At 40.9% G+C, this 19,480-nt stretch overlaps 1 protein-coding gene across 1 annotated transcript; it reads right to left on the reverse strand.

Moving 5' to 3' along the window:
• Window positions 1-1,014: 1,014 nt before the first annotated feature.
• HAO1 (hydroxyacid oxidase 1) lies at window positions 1,015-18,297 on the reverse strand (the record flags this gene model as incomplete). Its single annotated transcript, XM_010172282.1, has 7 exons — window positions 1,015-1,085; window positions 1,468-1,537; window positions 1,801-1,959; window positions 6,349-6,440; window positions 7,379-7,554; window positions 10,960-11,215; window positions 18,146-18,297. Coding segments are annotated over 7 exons (976 nt in total), but the record flags the coding sequence as incomplete, so codon positions are not given.
• Window positions 18,298-19,480: the final 1,183 nt, after the last annotated feature.

Consider the following 19,480-nt stretch of genomic DNA (forward strand, 5'->3'; position numbering starts at 1 on the left):
GGTATCGTCACTTCACAGTACGAAGCTATTCCTTTGTTCTTTACACTTGGAAAATTTCTGCTGAATTCAGTGGGTATTTGAATGGTTCAGAGAATAGAGAAGATCCTGTATATCTCTGTATCCTCATCATAAGCAGAGCGAGAATTACCTGTCTGAAGGGTGTTCATCAAGTCCTTGGGATCTTTGCAAGTCATGGCTTAATTCCTCAGTTATTAAAATGTCTCTTTTCCACATGGTTGCAAAGCCCTACGAAGTCTCCAAAGTAGCTTCAGCCTTCACTTGTCACTGTCAACAAATGAATCCAGGTGGAAAATGTGATACAAGACTTCAAATGGGTGAAGTCAGGACAGTTTGATGAAGGTTATAGGTTACAAGGACTTGCTCCAGGCCACTTGGCATATACCTGATGTATACAAATAATGGTTGTCTGATTGCCAAGGGTTTATGTCATTTAGCAGAATTTCCCCGATTTCACTTTGCTGTTCAGTTCTTTACATGAAAGAGTCCTCTGAGCTCCTAGAGCCCACATGCTTATAAAGGAATAGCACATAGACACCAGGGAAATTACACTATGCACATAACAAAGCAAACCTCAGTCTCTAAATCTACAATTTATTTTCTTTAAACGGTCAGTAAGTATTATCTTTTACATTTTTATTTTCTGCATTTTTTTTCTAGCTCTTTGCTATCAAAACTTTTCTGTTTATAGTTTCATTTTAACTTGCTAAGGTACTTCCAGATATTTAGGATTTGTTGTGAAACCCCTCTAAGATTCTATGCTGGTCATGTATAAAGGTCCACCTCTAATCACAACTCCCAGTTTAGCATCTTTCTTTATGAGCTCAGGAGAATATGAAAACAGCTGTAAAATTTGCTTGAGGTACTTTCTAGTGATCTCCTATGGACCACCCCTTCTCAGTCAGGTTTGCAGGATGAGGCTGAAAGAGGGAATGCATTTCCTTTTTCTCTCACTTTCTGTACAACAGGCAACACATGAGGCAGTAGTCTCCAGACCTAAATCTTGGAAAACAATCCTTGATATCGCCGTATCAGTGTGCTGTCAATGTCTTCTACTTTCTGGCATCCTGGAGGAGAAGTTGCACGTCAGTTGAAAGCCCTCCTTTTCTATCCCTCTCCAAGCCTTTTCTTTTTCTATCCCATAGAAATCTACATTCTGTCAGAGGAAGTCCACCCCTTTGGAATCAAGGATTTGCCACTACTATTTTGGAGATTTATTGCTGTCCTAGTGAAAAACATTTTTATTTACTATCTACTCAGTTCCCTATCTATATGACAGAGATAAGAACAAGTCCTTTTCCCATCTCACCATAGCCTTTTCTGTTTATACTGCAAATATTTCCACCTCCCTTCTGTAGGTTACTACAGCTTCTTGCCATGGGCAAATGAAAGCTCCGTGGAAATGTGAGATAGAGGTGGTTATTACAGAGAGTAACATCGATGTCTCACCTGTCAGTGCCATTGCCAGGCGAAACTCTTCCTTCAGCATCTGGAGAACGTCTTTTGCTCCTTCTTCACCCTAGGAGACAATATGTACTATTACGTGTGCATATGACTCGTGTAATACAGAGGCATATAAAAGTGCCACGTTCTGTGCACAACCATAACTCCTGAGTAGTCATCGTAGCAAATGTTATATTAGTGGTCTGCATATACACACTCAACTATCACAGACTCACTCCCGTGTGCAAGCACATACACGTAGGTGCATACACCAACTCTAAACAGCGAGTATAGGTATCGAAAAAGAGAAATTTGAGTTTGGTTTTTTTTTTAACTTACTTGATAAACCAAGCCCCAGATGAGAGGTCTTCCAATGAATACAGCTTTGGCACCCAGAGCCAATGCTTTGAGGACGTCTGTGCCTTTTCTTACACCACCATCCAGGAACACCTCCACCTTTCCCTCCGCAGCCTCCACAATTTCAGGCAAGACATCAATCTAAAAGAGTGAAATCAGGAATACAGCTTCTCTGCTACTGTACCCCTGTTTATTTTTTTATTTAATTTTTATGTAGAGGATCCAAGCTTTAACAAAGCTAAAGGAGTAATTGCATGCCTAACAGTATGCACAAATAATACAGCTTTATGTTGAAAAACAGCAGTGATTTAGCATGTTAGCAGTTATATAAAAGTTCACACAAAAAGTCTATCTGATCCCATGTCAGAGGTAAGACAAGTCAGTAGGAGATACTTCTGAAGACTATAAGAAAGAGCAAGCACGGTGGTGGTCTTTCCTTGATCTTAGCCTCCGAAATTCCAGTATTCAATAATTTAAGGATGAAATTGAATAATTGTCACTTTTTAAATAATCATATCTTCACTTCCTTGTTTAAATGTATTATTCATTTATAGTAAAGGCCAGCTAGCGTCCAGGAGCCCAGAGGCAGCCATTGTACCTATAGACATGGAGAAAAATGTGCCTGGAGGAACTTGAGTTGTCTGAAAAATTTTAATGAATACATTTTCCTTTTGAAAATGCATCTTGATTACAGGAATAACTGTAGAGAAAATTTTTTTGTATAAGAAAAAAATTACCTTTCCTCTGAGTTTTGAGCAAGGAGGGAAATGTTTTCTTAAAAGTGTACATATATATTACTTTCACCAAGCTCTACTTTTCCCCTACACCAGTGATGTATGTAAGGAGGAAAAGCATTTTTAGTTTTTCCTAAGTTACAACTAAGTTACCAGAGACCTAAGTAGTGTGTGCACAACACGAAAGAGGTTCCACTGAAGAGATGAGCCTCCTGAATTCAAGCTTCAAGCATTAATTACAGGAGAACTGTTCCTACAAAGTCTAAATATTTCCTATTAATGAAAATCAGGAAAGACAAAATTGGAAGCAAAGTACTAAGGAAACTGGAAACAGTGTGTGGTAGTAAGACAAGAGCCACACACCTTCATATCTTTCATATAAGGATGTAATTAATTTCCTTTCTAATGGATGAAAAATAACTAGATGATGAGAAATAAAAGAACAACTTGAAAATGGAATTTGGTTTTAGATTTGGATTAAAAGTTTGTCACTTTCTGTGATTCGTTTCCCCTCCCGTTGGCTTTGCTCTCTTGCCAAACACATTTTGTATCTTTTTCCATATACAGAGAGCACTTTCTAAATCCTGACTAATGGTACCAACTTTAAAATGCTATAATAACTGAAGTATGAAGCAAACCATAATTAAAACATAGATTTCCTCCATTTCCAACTACACACTAGAAATATTAATCCCCTTGGTTTCAGCTCACATTCTGAAAACCCCTGAAATTAAAGCAAATTATTATGTTTCTAAACCAGAAACATTTAGCTTGATCTGATACAGATATTTACATTATGAAAACTGCATTGTGAAATGTAGTTTTTTTATTAAGAAATCCAGTGAGCAAATCATCTTTAACGGTACCTTTTCCTCTGCACAGTGTTGTTCCAAAGGAATAACTCATAAGTAGTTTGCAAGTTTAATTTCTGTTCTAATGCAGTTTTCAAAAAGTTAATTCATATTTCTTGACATCTCCCTTTTGTCAAAAATTCTGTTTTTAATATCCTCTTATATTTTTCCCACTGGATTACCTCACACACAGACCTGCCTGAGATTTTTCAATACTCTTACTGAAATCTGGGAATGTATTCTCAAAAAGTGATAAGTAGATAAAGACAACAGAATATGAAGAAGAAAAATTCATTGCAGAAGCATTAGACACCCCACACTCTAAAAATTTATTTCTTCTCAAATTGTCTAAAACTAAAGAGCAGAAAACTCTGCAACAGCACAAAATCACATTTGAAGAAAAACCAAATAGTGTCTCTTTTGAAACTAGAGAACTTCTGGCACTGGGGAGATGTTTCTTACCAGTCCCCAGGAGTACCTGGAGACAGAGTCAGACAATGGTATCTCCGAGGACAATATCTCAATTTCATTAACCATTTAGAAAACCATTTGTGCTGGCATTTGGCTTCTACAATGCAAGGCTTTGCTGGTGAAGGACCAGCCAACACAACCAAGGAAATCAATGGGTCCATGTGAAGACCTCTGAAAAGCAGCAGGTGAAAGAAATCAGATGGGGAAGTCCTCAGCTGCCCCTGAGGAGATAAACAGAGAGCAGTCCTCCAGAGGAGGTGGGGATGTGCTGGTGGGACAACAAAGCTGAGCAGATAAGACTTCATATGCAAAATGTGAAGGGGGTCTACAAGAAAACTGGGGAGGGACTTTTTACAAAGGCAAGTAGTGATAGAACAAGGGGTGATGACTTTAAACTGGAAGGGGGTAGTACCTCAGAGTACCTCAGCCTTTTCCTTATCCTTTGTCACAATGTTTCCCTGTGTATCCAGTAAGGGATAAAGATTCTCCATAGCTCTCCCTTTGTTACCTAAGTATTTACAGAAGCATTTTTTATTGCCTTTTACTGATACAGCTAGATTGAGTTCTAGCTGGGCTTTGATTGTTCTAATTTTCTCCCTGCACAGCCTCGTGAGGTCTTTGTAGTTCTTGTGAGCAGACCCTCCTTTTTTTCCTGTCCTTCTTCAGGACTGCTGCCCAAGGGACTCTGACAACCAGACTCCCCAATAGTCCAAACTATGCCCTCCAAAGGTCCAAGGTGGCAGTCCTGCTGACCCCTATCCTGACTTCTCCAAGAACAGAAAACTATCGTTTCAAGATCACTGCACCCAATGTGGCCTCCAACCACCACTTCACCCACTAGAACTTCTCTGTTAATGAATAACAGGTCCAGTGGGGCACCTTGCCTGGTCTGTTCCATCACCAGTTGTGTCAGGAAGTTGTCTTTTATACACACCAGGAACCTCTGAGGTTTTCTACTCTCTCATTGTCTCCTGTGACAAAAACCCATCTCTTTTTCTTGGTGGCTGAAGTTTTGATGTAGGCTGATTTACCTTTGGTGACATCTCCAGTCTAGGTGTACTACTACCCTCATCATTTTCCGGCTCCACTTGCAAAGCCCCATACCTGTTCTGCAAGGGCACCTGAGAAGGTGGGGTAGCCACAGGGGTGATGCACCTGCTGTGTCAGGCAGGAATTTCCTGCCATTGCCCCTTGTCTTTTGAGTCCTTGCATTCAGCCAGACAGCAAGTAGACAGGGGTCTTCTGTCTCAGGTGGTCTGTTGGCCTGTCTTAGGGAGGTCAGCACCATGCTCTAGCTGACGTGCCACACTCTCTTTGACTCCTCTCCTTGCTCACGCTCCCTGGGGCACCTTTTATAGGAGTAGGGGTTGCTGGCCATGGCTCTGACTCCACTCCTGCTTTGTCAGCAACCTGCCCGAGAGCTGCTGGTCCCCAACACAGGCTAGCTACTTTTCTGGCTTGGAAAAGCCCACAAGAGCCCCAGAAAGAGCCCTTGCTAGTCCTTTTTGTCACTATTCTTCTCCCCAGGGTGGACTTACCCGCACTGGAGCAAGTGTCCTCAGTGGGTGACTGGTCACAGCTAACAGCTCTAAACAGCTCGTTTAGAGCTCTAAATGCACCAACTGGGCTTTGATTCTCCTTTTCATTTTCTTTTTGTTTGTGCAGCCTTCCCACACCCAGTGAAGACGGATGAGTGATGACTGGAATTTGGGATGTTCTCCTTCAGCCTCTACACCTACTTTTCCATTTTCCTTTGCTTTCTTTTTTTTTTTTTTTTTTTTTTTTTTTTGGCCAGCTGACAACTTCTCAAATCCCTTTCCACCTTTGGAAAAGGTATGAGGTAGAATGGCAGGGAAAAGGTTAAAAATACCCCAAACCTGTAATTTAACCGCTCTGTCGCTCTTCCACAGGTGAAAATTTTTGAAAGGAGAAAAATGAAGAGTTTCATTCTGCATTTAGCTCTTCTGTAACTGCAATTTTTCAGAAGCATCTGAAGAACATTAAAAGGAAAAATAACTCTAGTACAAACTTCAGTGAGCTACAAATGGCAGCAGGGGGGTTTTCAAAAAAGGATGAGAAAGAAAAAAATTTTAAAGATTACTGGAAAATTTATCTTAAAGACTTTCAGATTTCTAAACATTTAACTGAAAATAACATGCTATATTAAGTTGCTCTTCTAGATTTCCAAGCACGGTGCTGCAGCCAAGGACAGGGTGCCCAGGTAACTTGAAGAAACAGCTACACATAAAACTTCCTGTGGGTTTTTTTTGTTTGATCTGACCAAGGGAAGGCTGTCTGTGTAGAGTATGATGTGACATACTTAGAAAAGTGGAGAGAGCTTACTGCTTGTGAGATAAGGCATATAATGTATTTAAAGGTATTTCCTTGCTGTCACTTGTTCATTGAATTCAAACAAGAAGTCAAAATATAGAGGAAGCCAGAGACTACTAGTGCATATTTGCACCAGCACTTACAGTTGCAGGGACCCCATCAAGCTGTCGTGCTCCATGATTTGACACCAGGATTCCATTTACCCCAATATTTACAGCTTTTTTAGCATCATCAGCTAGAAAAAAAAAAACATAAAAAAAACAAGATATACCTTTCCATATTGCAGAACTTAATGACATCATGATGAAGGAAATTTTGACATCGCTTAAAAAAACATTGCCAGCTAATGCAAGACCACCTTAGGGCTTCATCCTTCCACAGCCACATGTCAACATAGAAAAAAGTTTTCTTTTTAAGAAAGAAGACCAGAAAAGTAATTTGAAATGTTGGAGCAGAACACTCTACCACATTGGATTAGCTGCCACTTTAGTTGCTACCATTTATTTTTCCCTACTATGTCCCACAACATATCAAAAGAAATTATTTTCTCAAATTATTTCCTCCCAGTTGACAGTCCAATTACAATAATAATCCATACTTAATGCAACCACTTCACTGTGCTCATTGCTCTTTTGACAGAACGGAAATCCACTTTTCCTTTACATTTTATGCAACTCAGGTCAGAGTTTACAGGTGCAATGAACAGAGCAAGTTTAATCTTCCTGGCCACATCTGACTCCAGACATAACTGATGCGATGCCTGACAACAACTGATTAGTGATCAGTTGTGATCAATAGTGATCAGGTCCCTACTTACTGAACACCAAGGCAGACACATCCACTAGCACAGTCATACAAACCACCTGCTTATTGAAGTATCTGCTTCTGATAGTGTCTTGGTCGCTGGGTTTCTAACCATACATGAGGAAGAAAACGTTTTTTCCCTTTGATAGTTTTTGGCTGTGTTTTGGCAAATTTTCTCTACTTAGCACAGCAATCTGAATGTGCATCCCACCTTCGTCCATAGCTGCAAAGCAGACACTCACTTTTAAAAAGTAACACAGTTTTATGCAATTCTACAGAAATTTCCCTAGCATGAATACTTTTCCTTCCCTTGTGCTTTTGTAAGACAAGATGCCTGAGCTCCCCCAGGAGAAGTGCAGAGCTACAGACCTCTCAGGATTCCTTTTGCGACGATGGGCAGTGAGGTCAGCCCTCGAAGCCATTTGATGTCCTCCCAATTGACGCTTGCATCAATCGCCTCGGCTACGTACACAGCCAGTCCACTGTTTTCTCCAAAGTCTTTCCCTGAGGAGAATGCCAGGTTGCTGCTTGAAAAGTTTTTTAATCTAAAATGACAATAGACATATAAAGGTAGTCTGAGAAAGATTAATTTTAGTCACAAATCTGTCCCTAATGCCAGCAGTCAATATACCTTTGTCAAACTTTGCTGTACTGCAGGGCAGGAGCAGAAAAGAAAAAAAAGCCAAAAACCTTTGGTTGGCAAAACATTTGATAACATTGGTGGAAGTTTCTCTAGCCCAAGGCAAGAGTCAAAAGACACTTTCAAAAAAAGTAAGATGGAGTCCGAAATCTAAAGGTTCAGCATCAAATCCACAATCAGGGAAAAAACCCAGCAGTGAGAGCACTAATTTGGGTTCAAGCATCTCTCTTCCCATAGACCATCCATGTGATATTGGGCACAAGACTTATCCGCTCCTTTTGCCTCAGTTTCCCACCACAAAATAAGAAAAAGTGTATCTGCTAGGAGCACTGTGAGGATAAATGAAGCAGAGGCTTTGGGACATTCAGATCCTAGAGTGGTACAGGTTGGATGTAAGAAGAGAAAGTCAATCTTGCTTGACATAAGCCATGACGCACTGAAGTCAAGAGGTTCACCTCTACCTACCAAGAAAAAAAAAAAAACCCAAGGAACAAAAAAACCCAACTCCTTCGCTTTCATGCAGCAAATTTGGGTTTGGTGGTTTTGTTCAGTTGACTGGTTTAGGGTTTTCTTTGGTTGGTTGGGTTTTTTTGTAAAATCAAGGGAATTCAGGTTCTGGAGGGAATAGGATAGATAGAAAGGGAGAAGAGGGAAGGGAAAATTTTTTTGATGGAACTGCATAAGAATTCAAAATCTTCATCTGTACAACAAGACCAACATCCAGACAGTTAGTTCCTCTTGTGTCTTTTTTTGTATGTAAAATGTCAGGGGATTGGGGAGGAATTAAGTTTATCAACTATTTTTTGCTCTTTAGCATCGAATCAATCTCACAGATTCTAGGAAATAAAAGGTGACAGCCCCTGCACCAAAGAGTTCACAGACTTAGTAGACAAAATAGGAGAAGGAGAAAGGAGAGCAAACAGAGAAATTAAGGTAGTTTTTTGTCTTAGAAAGCTGAACCAGCCCTGAGTGTTCACAAGCATTAAACCACCATCAGCGACACCAATCCTGCTGAGGATGCCCATGTCTCACATGAGGCGGATTACTGTTCTTTGAAAACTGTCCCTCATTCCACTTTGCACTATTTTATACTCATATTCTTCACTTTTTTAAAGGTGCAGGGGCTTTTTGGGTGGAAACTGGCTAATTTCTCTGCTGATTTCATGCCTGCAACAAGCAGCATTTCACATTGCCTTTCTGTTCAGCTCCAGGCACAGAAGAAAGTGAAAAAGGAATGAGGTCTCAGCACAATCCAGCTTTTTAGTTGTTGGTTTGTGGAGGTTGGGATACTCAAGGAAAAACAGAACCATGGATAAGATGATATAAATAACTGTTGTTAACTGTGAAATGCACTTAAATGAATGATGCCCTACATACGTTTCTGACCACAACGGCACCTCGTTAGTGCTGTGAAACTTTGTTGATAACCTTAACAGAGCAGAGCCCCATGCTAGGAGAGTTTCACCATCGATTCTGCAACATAACACTGTCCAAGTGTCATTCTGAAATTTGAAGTGACTAATTTGAATCTTTAAAGATTACTCCAATCTCAAATTATTTCATGTGTCACTCAAAACCTTGCTATTGTTCAGTCAGGTGGGATCAAAGTGTTTCAGAAATGCTCTATCGCTTTCCTCAAATATTGTTGGGTTATTTTACTCACATTCAAAAGCTCTTTAAGGCAAGGTTTTACAATGACACTGTCCCTAAAAGCTTTTTAAAGATATATTTATTTAATAAAATTTTTTTTAGGCATCAATAATATTTTGTCAATCCTAGATCAATAGCAGTATTACTTTACAGGCTATATGCATACTTGTGTACTACATTTTAATTTTAGATGTGTCAGGGATTTGTTGTTGTTGTTGTTTTCAGTACCCTCATAAGATTTTATTTTAACAAAAAATTCATGGGCAGAGATAAGGTTGCTCTTTCAAACTTCATCATCCTATATATTAATTTTGAGTACAAGCATATGGGGAGATCCAATGCCCCAGGCTCTGGAGGGTTTTTGCCTGCGAGGTGATGAATCAGATTAATTTCACAATTCCATGTCTTACCTTCTATTTGAATATTTTGAAAAAGAAGAAAGACTCAGGATATGCTATTATATTTCTTGCTATGTACACATTAACTATGGTATATGCATAGTATAACATAACAGTCTTAGGAGACATAGGAAGAGCACTTCAGATCCATTGATAATATTAAAAACTAACTTTGACCCAGAACTCAAATCAAAATTAATCTTCAAAACAAGCTCAGCTATCCTCTATTTTTTTTTTTCATTCAATTTTTTCCTTCTCTTGCAGGCTTTGAATAAGAGTAAACACAATAGTCTCACTATATGCCACGGCAGACTGCGCTCACTAACAAGAACTGCTTGCAAGACTCTTGTAAGATTTTTAGCTCCATTTTACAAATTCAGTTCCTGGGTATCCCAGCCACTAAATACTTTTCCAGCCAGTCCTTGGCTGCTAATGTGCCTGTACTTCAGCCCATGTTTATCAGGGTGGGCTCTGCATACTATCAATGGATATTTGCAAAAGGCTGGTGAAATCAGTGCCCTTACAACATCGCTTTAGAACTCTGTTCAAATTCAATGCTGCGTAGGACCTGCAGTAGAGAGGAATTATAATTAACGCTAAAGTCAATCACGAGGCCACAAATTCTTCTGAGATATGGAAAATGTCCCTAAACTCATGCTAGGGTAGAAATTGCCCTCATGGAGAATTTAGAAAGACTGATACCCATTTGATTATGTTTTTGACTAAAAGAAGAGTTGAAGTTTCTTTCTGGTCAGTAGCAATAAGGTCTTGGACCCATCTCAGTGTCATAGGATAACATAGGTTAGAAAGGACCATAATATCAGTTGGAACAGACTTCTGGTCCACTTAGTCCAGGCCCCCATTTCAAAGCACAGTCCACTCTGCAGTAGGATCCAAGTTCAAAGTCACAGTAAGTTGCACAAAGTTGTGGCCAACTGAGTTTTGAAGATGTCCAAAGATATATTGACAGACATACAAACAAATGCCTCATCACTCTACCATTGTCAGTCTGCAGCCTCATACTGCCTGGCACACAGTGTCTTTTACACTTTGCAAACACCTAAGAAATTTTAGTTTTGACCCAAAGCGGATCAACAGTCCAAGAACAGCGAGAAATGTTCTCAGTTCCCCAGTGTTATTGTCCAGTGTGGCGTGTGGAACCTGGAAGTTTCTTGTGCCAGAGACAAATTTCTTCCACAACACCTCTTGGTGATCATGCCACTGCCATGTGCCCATTCCACATCTTGCCAGCATGCACCTACCTGAGATGGGGAGGAAGCTGGAACCTGTTGCGCACGTCGTCAAAACGCCTGCCGAGGAAAGGCGTGTCCACCGTCACAAAGATCCCTTTGTAGCCCGCTCTCTCCGCACGCTTCACGAGGGATTTGGTAACCTCTCGGTCTTTGTACACATAAAGTTGCAGCCAGTGAAGGCCAGCTGGAGATGCTTCAGCCACTTCTTCAATGGAAGAGGTGGCCCAGGAGCTCAGCATCATCCCTGTCCCCATTGCATGACAGGCTGGAGGAAGATAAAGTTATATTCAAGACACAGGCTTCTCTAAACAGGAGCACTTGGCTCACCAGAGTGTGTCAGGGAACATAATTTCACACTGCCTTTCCTCAGTATTCACACTTTTTCACCCTGCCAGGGAATTATAAATTAACAGCAGTTACTGACAGTGGTGGTGGGCTACTGAAAGCACTCTCTGGCTTACTCTGTTTTTAGGTAAAATTCTGGTGACTGCTCTCTGCACACTCTATAGGAAGATTTCTGCTCCATTAATGGAACTAAAAGATATTATAATCAAACTAAGCCTAACCCATATTAATAATTCTTTTTCTTATAGGCAGCCTGTTTGTAAGCCCATAGCATCTGTCTACCACAGAAATTTTGGCACATACATTTAAGGACACACATATATACACAGTATTTTCAATGTTCCAAAAAAACACCATCAAAATGCATTTCAGGTTTCCAACTTCTTGAATACCGCCATATTGCTGTAGACCAGTGTTTCAGACCTGTCACTCTCAATGTTATTCTCGAGTCCTCCTCACCACTGCCATACATGTTCTCTTGAGCATTTTGATCATGGTATTTTGGCTGTTTTCTTCCACCCCAAAAATATTCACTGTCATTTCTTTAAGTGCTCTTCTAGTAAATTTTTGGGCCATAATAATTTTTACCCAGAGAAGCTGCGGATGCCCCCTCCCTGGAAATGTTCAAGGCCAGGTTGGATGAGGCTTTGAGCAACCTGGTCTAGTGGAAGGTGTCCCTGCTGATGGAAGGGGGGTTGGAACTGGATGATCTTTAAGGTCCCTTCCAACCCAAACCATTCTATGATTCTATGAAAACAGAAGGCCACAGTCCAGCAGACAATGGCATTTAAAGACTCAAGGGGGAAGCTCTCCTCTTCTTTGCTTCAACACTTTTGCTGCCTTTCTCATGGCCTGAAGGAGAGGAACCCCACATCCATTGTGTGATCCCACACATAAAGTTTTACCCTTCTAGCAAGAAAAAGTAGAAGTTCTGATCCAACTGAGAATGGGAGGAAAGCATCCCAAGTGGCAGTCTCTACCCAGAACACAAAAACTTAATACAAAGATGACCCAATACAGCAGCACACAAGTGGTCCCTAATGATTTAAAGATTTAAAAGATTTAAATCTCAGAAGACTGATTTAAAAAACTGAGACAAAAGAGATGAGTGCTCTTGCCCAACATGTTTCGATCCCTGCTCTTTTACCTTCAAAAGCTGTGGTGTCAAATCAGTCTCAAGGTGTTGGCAGCCCCAAGGTTAAATGTCATCGAACAAGCCCTGAAGTGGTCAAGCGGTCAGTGCCTCTGTGCTGGCTGCCTCCCTGGGTTTGATTTCTAACCCGAGCTGCACTACAAACCAGCTACCCTCATACAATTATATTTTTATTAATCTATCACTTATTCTTTTTGGAATAATCTGTCACTTAATGTAAAATAAAGGGAAACACACTGTAAAACTCAGAAATCTTTCATAAAGCCTTATTTTTCTTGTTCTACAGCAGCATGCATATTTTAAATATAAATGACCTCTGTTACAAAATGTCATTTCCAGCCAACAGAGGAATTAAAAAGTGGTCTTTATAATAACATTTTATTAAATGAGGATTATAAATCCGTTAGAGTAGAAACTTATGAACAGTTTATACAAACAAATTGGTTCACTCTCCCATGGCCACTAGGGAGATTTCAATCAGCGGAAATATACAGTAGCAACAAACCAAAACACTATTTTTCAGCCATTTAATTCGTCCCCTTAAAATTATTGAAAAGAGTTCCCTCTCCCAGATTAAGTACCAAGAAATTAGATTCTTTTGAGAAACTCATGCATACTGAACACTTAAAGTCCTGTTAAAATCAGCTGTGGAGTTTTGTTGTAAATCTCATTATAAATGATTTGCCAAATCAGATCTACTAAGTGTTTCTAAGAAACACGGGATCCACATTCCTGTTGTTATTGAATGGAGTTTGTGAATGAGAGGGAGCGTTGCTGAACTCGTAGTTGCAAAGCTTTCAGATCAGGTAAGGGAAAAATGTAAATTGTTCAATCTGCCTTTTATTTATCCACTTATTTCCATTTATTTCTATTTATCCATTTATTTCTATTCTTACTTTTATTCTCAGCTCCTCCACAGCCCAAAGGATACAAGAATAGTTGCAAAAGCAAAGATGGAAACAGAAATTGAACACTAAAATATATTCAGTGAATGGAAGATTTAAAGCACAGAATAATACCATATCGTTTCAACTTACCTGGATACATGGCAAAAGAGAAGATAATGCTTTCATCTTATCTAAGATTACAATTAAAGCAGTTTGATTCAATCAGAGTTCAACTATCCCAACCTGGGTTATGCCCTTTTCATGAAAGCATATTAACAAAACTCCTTTCTTTCACACTGTAAAGTTAACAACTGTCTGGTAAAGCACCAGCTCGACACGTGTATTTTGTATCTGCCCAGTCAAATTCACAGTGCATGCATGAAAATTTTTCTAAGTTTTAGAGACTCAAAATTCCAGTTTTAGTTGATCTGTCCTTTATCTTGCTCATTCTAAAGCTTAATTTGACAATATTTTCTGACTTTAAAGTACATATGATACATACTGCTGAAGGGTTGCCATTTTCTGGTTTTATACTATCTCAAATCAAGTGTTGCTAAAAATAAACTCCACTTCTTACATATTTATCTACAGTTGAAGAAAACACAAGCAATTAATTTCCTCCAACTTTTTTACAATTCATTTTTGGGGTGCTGCAAATAACTCTGTTTTTACAAATCAGTATTAGATCCGTATTCCCGCAGCATGCTGCTTACGGCAATATGTGTGACTTTTGCCAAAGTTTAAACATTAGACTTTTTTAAAACCAAGCCTTTCATCATGCCATTTCATATTGCTTTTCCTTGTTGTTGGGTTTTTTCCAGGTCTTCCTTTAATCCCAAGCATTGCCAAAAGCATACATTCACCTTTGCCCATACTGCAGGCTCCCATTGAGGTCAATGACAGTGCAGAGAGCAGGACGTTAGACACACGAAGGAGGCTGGGGAAGTTTTCAATATCAGGACGATAAAGCTTTGAGTTATTTGAACTCAATATTGTTTTAGGGACAAATGTAACTAGAATTGGGATATTTGGGTTGCTTGGGAAAAGGGAGCTTTAGTCTTCTTTCCACGGCTGTAGGTTTCTCAATCCCATTGCTACCTGCCTGTACCTAGCCCAGGGAAGCCCTCAGCAAGGACGTGTCTCCTCATTAATGAACATAAACCTCAATAAAGTGAGGGCTTTTCTTATTCTTGGGGAATTGAACTTAGGAATAAATCAAGGTTGATCATAGGACAGGATCCACTTGGGCAGTACAAAGAAGAAGAGACCAACAATGTTCTTTTAGCCCTTTTTTATTCTGAAACCTCAGAGTCTCCTTCCCACCTCTGCTGGGACATTACTCCATTAACTGGTATGGGAAAGGTATAGTGTCTGTCTGTCCCTATGGGCAACTCAGAGGCAACATTGTTCCGGGAGGACACTAGAGAAGACCACAGTTTAAACCTTCATATTTTGTCAGTTACCTTGTATAGGACTGGGAACTTTTCCTTTTTAGCAGCATCTCCAAAGCAAGGCACTCAAATTTCCCCACTGTGGTTATTCTTCCCTGAATCCACCAAGTTAGGGGCCAGAGAACATTACTTGGGATCAATACGATGTCCTTCTGGCATGGTGGTATTTCTCAAGAGAAGTAGCTATGTTCTTGGAGTTGCATCCCCTAAGAAACAGAGTTGTTTAAAGTTCTTAACATTACTCCCTTGACAAAACACTCTTGGATGAGTGTGCCCTGCTCAGTCTTAACTCACTTACCCTTACAATGTGTGTGTGGGCTGTGATCACAATAATTTTGTTGACTACAACTGATTTTGTCAGCTATGCAGGAAGGGTGGAAGCATCAGGGAAAATACACATGGCCAAAATGGATCTAGCTGATCTTAGGAGAACACAAGAAAGACCTGGACCTGTTAGAACGAGTCCAGAGGAGGCCACGAGGATGATCCGAGGGCTGGAGCACCTCTGCTGTGAGGACAGGCTGAGAGAGTTGGGGCTGTTCAGCCTGGAGAAGAGAAGGCTCCGGGGAGATCTTATAGTGGCCTTCCAGTACCTGAAGGGGCTACAAGAAAGCTGGGGAGGGACTTTTTATAAGGGCAGTTAATGACAAAACAAGGGGAAATGGCTCTAAACTGGAAGAAGGTCAGTTTAGATTAGATATTAGGAAGAAATTCTTTGCTGTGAGGGTGGTCAGACACTGGAACAAGTTGCCCAGAGAAGCTGTGGCTGCCCCCTCCCTGGAAGTGTTCAAGGCCAGGTTGGATGAGGCTTTTGAGCAACCTGGTCTAGTGGAAGATGTCCTTGCTGATGGCAGTGGGGTTGGAACTGGATGATCTTTAAGGTCCCTTCCAACCCAAACCATTCTGACTCTATGACTGTCATGCCAGACTGCCTGCGTACACTTGCATCAGAGACTCCTGGCTCTGCCAGTCTCAAGGGGAGTCTGGGTCAGGTCAGGTCAGTCCAAAGTGATGGGTCGTGAGGGCACCCAGTTTTACCTTACAAGAGACACCAAAACATGTCCATACCTCTAGAGAGGACATTATGACACAACCTGCAGGCAAACCTAGTGGAAGAACAGAACAGCTCAAAGCATAATTCTGTCCAATAAGGGAGGATCGAGAACTGTTCTCTAAATACAGAAAGGTAGAGGAAGGAGTTGTTATTGCTACTTGCACCAACCTTTCTCTGCAGGTAAGGATGGTGTGAACCCAAGATTATCTTGATTATCTCTTGGGATTTAATCCCAACCAGGCAGATTAGTGCAGCACCTGGTGAGTGGTGGCCATGCTCACAGGGGCTTTGGGTGCTCATTTGGATGTGCACAACATCTGCTTCTCTGGTCACGAAAGGGCAAGAATCAGAAAACATGGTGCTTTACAAGAGGTGTCACAATAGCAGAGATACCACTACCTACATCACACAGGGCAGCCAAATGTCAAGCTTACAAATGACACCATGCTTTCCAAAAGCCACGAGAGTATGGATCAGACTTTCCTGGCTTGCATAAACTGATGCAGTTGAAACAAAAGCTGATTTCATGCCATCAACAATCTGTTCTTTTATATTTCAGAGGTATAGCAGTTTAAGAGAAGTTGGATGTGGCAAACCCCCTAATCCCAAATATCCCAAGTTAAAGGGAACCTTCAAGCCAAACGTCTACTTTACAGCTAATGCCTGTCATTTTGTGAGGTCAAACCAAAAGCTTGGCTCTAGATGCCCCACTCCACCTCTAACAGAATGCAAAACTGAAACCACATTTTTTTCTACAAGAACTGTGTGATTTTAATTACACTGTCCTTTGAAAGTGAAGGAAAACTTACCAACTCCCATGGTTATGTTTATTTGATCATATATTCAAACCATTGCTTGTATACCAAGCACACTTAGCTTGAAAACCTAAGAACATTAAATGCAATAATCTTATGTTAAAGGTTGAATATGTAAGTTCAAAAAATTTAGGAAATTCCAAAATCAAGCGGTCTACCACAAACAGAACTCAACCCTGCTAGTCAGCCTTATTGTACCACTCGATTCTACATTTTGTTAGAGATTTATGCCTTAAAACACGGCCCAGCTGTAGTATCGGTGGGAATTTTTGTTATGGAACGTCCTGAATTTTGTGTTTCAAAACTCGCTTTTAACATTGCAAATTTGCATTTAACAGTAGAACACTTCAGAGTCTCCTCCCAGCATAACTTGGGCCAGAAATAATCCCCAAGAACTGCCAAAGGATAGGACCAAGGCGTCCCACCAGAAGCTGCCTCACAAACCCATTCAAGGTATTCGAGCTCCATCGTGTGGAACACACTGGCAGGTACAACAGGCATAAAAGCTTTGACTTCCTAATAAACCGCTTGGGAAGGGGAAAAATGTATCACCAAACATACTATAAAACCGGAAAAATCTGCTTTTACAGCGAGTGCTCCTGGAGTTGTGCTGCAGCCCAACACGGTGCACACCACAGCAACGCCGCTTCCTAATGAGAATTGAGACCAGCTCCCTCTGCAAGGCAGATCATTAAACTCACTTCACAGTAGCAGTTGCTGCCTTGGTCATGGAAATGCTGTTAGAGGACTAGCTCAGCCATGCACGATTTATTTATTTATTTTAAATATTGCCTGTTTAGGTTTTGTACCCTTCTTCATGCAGTTCTTAGAGCACTGAAACACAGCCCAATGCTATTTGGCACACCATTGTGACTTACTAGATTTGAGTCATCCTGCAACTTGGGTTAAAGGAGCAAGAAACTCTACCACATCTGAAATCTGGTCACTGTCCCACTTCTTGCAGCCTTTTGGGCTGCAGCTTCCACGCCGGCAACATCTTTGTGCAGCGTTTAGTCCAGAGGGCCCTTATCTCACTGTCTCTCTGTGATGCTCTCAAAGAGCTCTCTTCAAAGCAAATATTTTTTCCCAGATGAGCAAAGGCTTCGGAATTTCTAGAAGCAGTTCAGTAACAGGAAGAATGTTGCTGTAACAACATTGTGATATTTATAGAATGTTATAGAACGGGATATGGATAGAAAGAGATATAGATCTATATAGTTTTCAATTTTGTATTTCTTACAAATAATTACCCTCTTACATACTGATTTCTCGTCCACGTTTCATCGCAAGGAAGAACTCGCATAAAACATAAAAGGAAAACAGTTTAAAAAAAAAAAAAAACAAACTACCAAAAATAAACCCAGTTACTCTGAGCAGCAACTCTGGCCACAGACAGCATCAAGAAATCAAGCTGGGCTTCACAAAGAGCAGGCTCTGTTCATGACTCTGTTCATCTCTCACTCACCACAGGGGGACTTTGTCCAGGTTACCTTTAGCAGTAGCCGTCTCTCCGTCAGCGTGAGCCATGCGCTGCATAGCGGTGGCTCCAACGCAGATTGGCATGCTGATCTTCTGTCCCAAGACTGAGGTTGACAGGTCCATTACTGACACATCCCTGAGCACCCGGGGGTACAGCTTCCATCTGACACAGAGACAAATACAGAAAATAAGAAACATGACTTATCGAGATTATTTAGAGCTCACAGTGGGCAAGAGCAGATTTTTCCTGCTGTTGGGAGAAACATGGTGAAAGCTATGATGGGGCTGGAGCAGAACCTCATTGCTTGACCCAGCAGGACCCATGGAATGCACAAAGCCATGAAGGAGCAGGCAAGGAGCAACTGAAGTCCATGGAGGATGGAAGAGGCAAAGAGCCTTTGAACATCATTGGCTGGTATAATTTGAAGGAAAAGAAAAGATACAGAAAAGAATAAGGTTCACTGAAAGTCTCAGCCTCCTCAAAAGCCTTGGGATAGATATGGATGACAGAGGGTGTATGGGAACAGAAGTCATCAGCTCCCCTCAGTTATTACTTCTATGGACTAGACCAACAAAGGACACAGGATTTTTTGATAAAACTAGCCTGGCCAACACGCTTAACCCTCCCTGTCCCTGTGCTTACAGGTCTCTCCACAAACTACACAAACAAGCTCTCACGTGGGAAGTGGGTGGGCAGGACGGCTGCCCTGGCTTTCCTCAGATCAGGGTGGTGGTGGGGGCAACCACTGCAACATATTTCTGCAGGCACGAAGACTGAGTCTCTTTTGCTTGGAGATGGCCCATTCCTGTCAGTCACCAGCTACTGAGCAATACATAGTCCCTGGGACTACACCTGCAGCTCCAGGGACAGCCCATTGTACCACAGGGCCTCCAGACCTCCAGGAAAAGACCAAATGCAGTCACTGTAATTTAGATGCAGACCAAGTACCATAACTACTTTCCCAGTAGGGCAAATTAGGATCTAGTCCTTCAATCACATGGCCCAGTTTCTGCTCAACCATTCCCAACCTTGCTTTGCCTTCAACATGTCCACCAGAGAATACATCAGCCTACAGCTGGCCTTTATTTTCTACTGGGGTCTTCAGCGCTGGTTACACATACACAGTGACTCCAAAACAAAGCAAACTAACACACACTTAATCTGGAATTACAATATATTGTGGTCAAACTGTAGACCATGTGCTTGCACATGCAGCAATTTATCTGTGCTCCTGTATTATAGCAACATGAAATGTGACCATGAGATTTTTTTCACATTAGCATGAAATAAGACCGTAAGACAATTTCCTCCTACAATTCAAAGCCAGGTGCAGAATACCAAAATA

The sequence above is a fragment of the Antrostomus carolinensis genome, unplaced genomic scaffold (assembly GCF_000700745.2).
Source record: "Antrostomus carolinensis isolate BGI_N321 unplaced genomic scaffold, ASM70074v2 scaffold25957, whole genome shotgun sequence".
NCBI lineage: Eukaryota > Metazoa > Chordata > Aves > Caprimulgiformes > Caprimulgidae > Antrostomus > Antrostomus carolinensis.